Source organism: Carassius carassius, chromosome 47, assembly GCF_963082965.1.
Source record: "Carassius carassius chromosome 47, fCarCar2.1, whole genome shotgun sequence".
NCBI lineage: Eukaryota > Metazoa > Chordata > Actinopteri > Cypriniformes > Cyprinidae > Carassius > Carassius carassius.
Genome location: NC_081801.1, coordinates 9,349,600 through 9,356,758, shown reverse-complemented (window position 1 = coordinate 9,356,758; position 7,159 = coordinate 9,349,600). Strand labels below are relative to the sequence as shown.

General features: G+C 38.1%; 1 protein-coding gene across 2 annotated transcripts in view; it reads left to right on the top strand.

Annotated features, from left to right (window-relative positions):
* Nucleotides 1–444: 444 nt before the first annotated feature.
* The window catches only part of LOC132130533 (transmembrane protein 132C-like), a 136,832-nt gene continuing 130,117 nt past the window's right edge, over nucleotides 445–7,159 (top strand). The window contains exons 1-2 of one of the 2 annotated variants that reach the window (XM_059542256.1): nucleotides 445–657; nucleotides 752–1,253. In XM_059542256.1, coding sequence (XP_059398239.1) covers nucleotides 1,205–1,253 — 49 coding nt within the window. In that variant the 5' untranslated portion in view covers nucleotides 445–657; nucleotides 752–1,204. Of the gene's footprint in view, nucleotides 1,254–7,159 lie in introns of both variants that reach the window. The other variant, XM_059542255.1, reaches the window with a different exon arrangement.

Sequence of the window (7,159 nt, the reverse complement as noted above, 5' to 3'; positions counted from 1 at the left end):
TCCATCTTTAGCATCAAGGCTCCCTCGTTCCGCGGGTTTTATACATATTGATCGATTAATCTACTGCCGATGGACGATAAACACATTAACAACAGGTTAACATTTTTTACAAGCATCATTGTTTTCAGTGCATGCATCAACAAGCACACATCGCAAGCAAACTATTCATATCAACGCTAATGGAGCTGGCTCTTGCATCTTATTTTATTGTAGGACAGACTAGAATTGCTTTGTTTCTGTCTTTTATGCTTTAACAATTTGTATGTAAAACAATCGTGGAAATAAAGTAGGCTCCTTTGAAGTTTAAATTGAAATTCTTACGCCAACATCCCAGTTTAGCAGCATTTGTCAGGGAGAGAGAGAGAGAGAGAGAGAGAGAGAGAGAGAAAGAGAGAGAGAGCGCGTGCAGTATCATGACTCACTGTGATTGTCGCTGCAGAACCCAAAGAGCAAACGAAAGCACGAGGGTTATTCACTGTGGACTTCATGGACAAGAGAAAGGCGCATTTTCACAATACAAATGATTTTAATTACTTCTTTCCTCGCATTGTCGAAGTTTATGGTTTGTTTTTCGGCGGGTGATAGGTTACACATCGACGACTGGACTACAGTTTAATTTTTATCAAGTGTATTAGTACCTGTGGAAGCCCTTTCTAAGTGAGGACTTATTTACATAAATCCTCCTAATTGTTTCTTAATCACAGATATTGTCTTTTCAAAGTCACTCTATTTGTAACCCCTTGAATTACAGTGGATTTGACATCATTGTGAAGCGTTGCCGAGCGTCACGAGCGATGATCAACTTTCCTCTGAGATTCTCCACACAGCTGAGGTTTATTTAGACCGAGCACACGTCCACTACTACCAGGCTGCTTTTAAGACACTTGTGGCTCGGAACTCCAAATCTGTGACTTTTCAGGGGATGGCACTTCTTTAATTTTGATGTTTGAGGTGCCTCTCAGACACTCCAGAAGACATATAAAACCCACCAAACAGACCATGGCTGTCAAGATGACAACATCTAGTAACGGCTCCGCGGGAGAGACTCATTTTGAGACGCTTGGAAAGGGAAACATCTAAACGCGACACTGTTTCTTGCTTATAAAGAGATGAAGGTTTTGTTTATCGTCCTGTAGACCTTAGGGAAGATTTGTCGGTGACCCGTTCTCTTCTCCATCCCCGATCAACTTCAGAGGAAGTGAAGATGCTACTTCTCAGCCCAGCTGGGCTTCTGTTGTTCATGCTTTGCAGAGGTGAGTCTGTCCGAGCGCGTCAGTAACAGGTTAAGACCTGCATGCTAGGTCTTCTACGTTCCAAGTAAAATTTTAATTCTTATGTATATGGTAATAAATGCACCAGCTCGGTTCTTCATCACATAGTGGTTATTACTGTGTAAAAGGTGTGTGTGAATCAATATGATTACAGATTGCCAGAGGTGCTCTTGACAGGTAATTGATGACCGGTTGTAAAGCAATTGAAGTTGGGCTCTGAATGGCCGTGGTTAGATGTGCTGAATATACAATTACCATATGGATTTTAAACTAGAAGAGTGATGAAAACTAATGACACTACTCAGAAATTAAGAATGTGGTGCACTAAATCATACCACAGATGCCTTGTAATCTGGCACCTATCAATTTGTTTTTACATTACAGCTTGTCATTAAGTATTCCTCAGGATTTAAGCATTGGAAAATCATTTTCATTTACTGACCCTTATGTCATTCCTAACTTAATGACTTTTTCTTTCTTAAATGGAGCACTAAGAGGATATTCTGTTTTTTTTTACATCATACAATTAAAGTCAGCGTTCTTCTGAATATCTTATTTTGAGTCCTACAAAGGAAAGAAACTCATACACGTTTGGAATGAGATGATGGTTAGTAAATGATTGCAATTTAAATTTTTGTGTGCTACTATCTCTTTAAATAAGTTCTGTCACTGAGATTAGTTTGTTCTAACCAATGATTCCTCCTCAAACTGTTAAATGTTAACATGTTCATATAAGTATAATGTATGTAGGTAGACAGACCGGAAAATGTCAAATATAATCATTCATAAAAATAGTTTATTGCATTCAGCAAGAGAAAACATGAATTTCCTTGGACATCATCATTGCATTTTTCCAAAAATAAAAGGGTGAATCACTTTTCGTGGAGAATGAATCACTCTAATTCTACTGAGTATGAATTTCCCATGTCATATACCCTTTCTGTTTTAGGTTTGATTTGTTTGGCACGCCGAACTGGCTTAATATCAATGTGGCACTGACTATATCACACAAATGCTTAGATGCTCAGTCTTGTTCAAGTCACACAATGAAACAGAGAAGTATATAAAACAACAAGATGTGGTTGCTGAAAAAACAACACGGTTCACATCATTAAATAAGCTGACAACACTTTGAGCCATCATGAGAAACTTTATGAGGATCATAACATGGAGACAGGGCCATAAACATGGAATCCTGAACAAGCTGTAGTACATTACAGTAATTGGTCCACTTTAGATCAATTTACAGTCATTAGATCCATAGGTGTGATTAAACTATGATATAGAAAACTAAAAAAGGACCATAGCCATAATTTAATGCATTAACTGACTAGGAACCTCACAGAGGCACCTGTTGTGGTGTCATTTGAAAGGCAGTGAGACGATGGAACAATAGTGGGTCCCCTGTGAGCCCATGCCTGAAGTGCCAGCATCATTACCACGCACACTCACACAAACAACAAGACTATTAAGAGTGATTACAAGAGCTGTCTTTCTCTGTCTCACTGATCTTTGTCTATGGAGAGAGCGAGAGAGGGGCTGTAAACACCTCCCTCATAATTCAGGGTGGCTGCCAGCAACCGTATGCCGCTTCCTGCTCGACATCAATAAAAATAAACGCCGGGACGGTGTTTTGTTGAACACGGTCCAAACAAATAAGTGTCAATCTGACAACCTCAGCTCGAGGATGGCGATTTAGACCTCAAAAATTATTAGCTGAAGTATTATAATCATTACTGTGAATGTCTGTGTTGATATATTGTTAGAGAAACATTTGGACAGTCTTGACAATCTCTCATTTCGTTCTTTCGTATGGGTGTGCTGCAAGCAAAGTAAGATGGTAACTGGTGAGCAGTTTAAGTTATCATGAATTCGGAATAGCGTACTACTCGTAAAATAATGAAGTATATTTACAATAGACATTTCTCTTGCTTTGTCCGGCATCTTGGATGGATTTTTAAAATCTTTTTGTAATGCTTTGTGGAACTATACCGAACCCCCGGACATGATATTCAGGAAAAAAAAAATTATGCATCATATGAGGAACTATGTGTATACATGTGTGTACATATATGAATTATTCACAAAGATGGGAATCCCATAATGCATTGCAATCTCTATGAAAAATCCACACCAGAACGGAAGAGCAATGTTGACTATACATACAACTAAAGGTGCTGTCACATTAATTACTGCTTGGCAAAATTTCCTGGGTGAAATCCAATCATATCGATAGGAATCTCTGCGATTGAGAGGTTTGCGTAAGGGTGAAAAAGTTTCCCTGATGGATTTAGCTAGTGTTCAAGATGTGTTCAGGTCAAAAGATAGCTGCTTGCTTAGAAAATGACTTCTGTGTGGGCGGTGGTTCATGCATTGTTACATTATTGACAATGGACCTTTATTTGTCAGCAAAATTTTGAAGAAATGTTGTAAATGTTGGAGCACTTGTATGGACTTTATCGGTATCCATTTTGGTTAGAATGCTGCATTAGAAGGCAGCCACCTAGGTAGTAGGCAGCAAGTTTGTTCACTAGGTTTCAAAAGAGAAGGGTAGCAAAAGAGAACTGTACACCATAATGTTTGATAGTGAACCACTTCACTTTTCCTGTGGCACTAAACAAGACATTACTATTTTAATCTGGAGTTTATCTGTGGTCCTAACTCCCAATTTGTGGAGTTTGACTAAGGAGAACATTTGTGGTAACCTTGCAAAAAATATCTGTTTTCTCCTAAAACTCTCATGTGAACGAAAAAACCAACGGCTTGCATCTGGCTGTGTAAAGCAACAGAAAAATGCATACATTATCATGAAAGCCTGAGCAGACTCCCACCAGCTTGCTGTTAGCAGTGGGTGTATCGCACAAGCCTACCAAGAATCGGGGCTGAGGGTGCTGGGCTCATGCCACTGAGACTGAGCACACATCACTACTTAAAAGACAACATCAGAGCCAGACAGACGGGTGCTGCTCATTGGGTGGACTGGATGCATTAGCTAACAGAACATTAGTAAACAACTCACTCGCCATCATGCTCTCTTTCCAAACTCAGCCAGAAGGAATGAGGGATCAGATCACACCTCTTTCTGCCCCATGACAGCTCCTTCTTTCTCTTCTTGCATGATTCTCACTTCTTTTTCCAAGTGTCTTGTTGCTTTCACTGTGAGGGTTCTGGCGATCGTCATGCTGTGATGGGATGACAGTCTCAGCAGCCTTAATCAAAGGGTACATAATGTCTTAGACAGACAGCCGCAAGCAAAGGCGTTTGGAAGGGAGCGAATTGTGCCCCCAAATTATGTTTCTTAAAAAAAGAATAATCAAAAATAATTTAGCATGAGAGAAAATCAAGCAGTGAGAGGGTTCGTGTTAGAGAACTTATGAATCACGCAGGCGACGCTGAACTTTTAATGATTATTCATCAAAGCACAAAAACAGTTTTGAAATTAATAAACAGAATATGAAATCTATGAGTCACTTAAAGGCATAGTTCACACAAAAATGAAAATTATGTCATTAATAACTCACCCTCATGTCGGAACACAGTTTAAGATATTTTAGATTTAGTCCGAGAGCTCTCAGTCCCTCCACTGAAACTGTGTGAACGGTATACTGTCCATGTCCAGAAAGGTAATAAAAACATCATCAAAGTAGTCCATGTGACATCAGAGGGTCAGTTAGAATATTCATGTTGGTCCAAAAATAGCAAAAACAATGACTTTATTCAGCATTTTCTTCTCTTCCGTGTCTGTTGTGAGAGAGTTCAAAACAAAGCAGTTTGTCATATCTGGTTTGCGAACGAATCATTCTATGTAACCAGATCTTTTTGAACCAGTTCACCAAATTGAACTGAATCATTTTAAACGGTTCACATCTCTAATATGCATTGATCCACAAATGACTTAAGCTGTTAACTTTTTTAATGTGGCTGACACTCCCTCTGAGTTCAAACAAACCAATATCCCGGAGTAATTCATTTACTCCCAACAGTACACTGACTGAACTGCTGTGAAGAGAGAACTGAAGATGAACACAGAGCCGAGCCGTTTCTACGTTTCTGTCGGACACGTCCGATTCGAGAACCAAGGAGCTGGTGATACTGCACATGTGTGATTCAGTGTGAAGCAAACCTACACACAGAGCGTCTGAACCGAACTGATTCTTTTGGTGATTGATTCTGAACTGATTCTGTGCTAATGTTATGAGCCCAGGTAGACCGAAGGCTTGAATCAAGGGCAGTCATCGCCAATGACGCCATTACGTCGAGCGCGTCGATCTGGCTCGGCTCGGAGTTCATCTTTAGTTCTCTCTTCACAGCAGTTCAGTCAGTGTACTGTTTGAGTATTACTCTGGGATATTAGTTTGTTTTAACTCAGAGGGAGTGTCAGCCACATTAAAAAAGTTAACAGTTTAAGTCATTTGTGGATTAATGCGTATTGGAGACGCGAACTGTTTAAAACGATTCAGTTCAATTTGGTGAACTGGTTCAAAAAGATCCGGTTACATCGAATGATTCGTTCGCGAACCAGATATCACAAACTGCTTTGTTTTGAACTCTCTCACTACAGACACGGAAGAGAAGACAATGCTGAATAAAGTCATAGTTTTTGCTATTTTCGGACCAACATGAATATTCTAACTGACCCTCTGATGTCACATGGACTACTTTGATGATGTTTTTATTACCTTTCTGGACATGGACAGCAGACCGTGCACACAGTTTCAATGGAGGGACTGAGAGCTCTCGGACTAAATCTAAAATATCTTTAAAGATAAATGGAGGTCTAACTGGTTTGGAACGACATGAGGGTGAGTTATTAATGACATAATTTTCATTTTTGTGTGAACTATCCCTTTAAGTAAAAACATTGGACTGGATATTACGTATCATTTTCTGTATATTACCAAACACTCACCATCACTATGCTGAATATATGGAAGTAGAATTCAAAGTGGAATTCAAAGAAATTCGTACAACTGCCGTTTTTAATTAGAAAAGCAAAATATTTCAAGTAAAACTTTGAATGTTAGCTTGAATAAGTATTGTTTGAAAGTTTTAAACTTTTTAAAAACGGTTTATGTCTTATACAGAGATGATAGATAGATAGATAGATCCTCAGTAAGAGGCAATCTCCTCAATCAGATGATATATTTCAAAAGAAGAAACTGCTTTTAAAGTTCTTCAGCAATTATATGTCTAGCCTCAGATGTCAAAATACTGAATCTGAATATTTCAAAGATAATCATAAGTCTAACATGTTTAAAGAAATCTGAAAAATTCAAACCATCTAAGTTTTGTCAGAGTTCTAAAGCCATTTGCCAATTTTCAGCAACGTTGCCTTGGGGAAATGGATTGTGCCAAAAGCGTCTCCATTTTCATCTATAGAATTTAGATTTTTCTCTCTATAATCACGCAGATATATTTTAGAAAGCATTCACCCCCAAAATGGATAATCTTCTGCAAACTGAATTCAGGAACAAAATGTTTAGACCCTTTCAGAGACATCAGTTACTGTCGACAGAGATAATTTTGCAGTCCATTTCATATGGTAATAGCAACAGGAGTTTTTCAAAACATATTGGACACTTTCATCTAAATTCTAATGCAGATTCTCTATTTAAAATTTCATAAAACGCTCGATGTAAAGAGCCAACTTTTATTTTAAAATCATGTATGATCTCATTACTCTTTTCAACATTTTCAAAATCTAATAAATAATTATATATCACATTGAATCTTGCATGCTCAAAGTTAATCATAGAATAAAACCACAAATATAGGCTTTAGGCAATTCCACTTTTTGGCATTATTACATTTAATTTGCTTATTATATTATTCAGATGTACATTAATTAGGATCACCATATGGAATAAATACATTCCATTCAACATTCT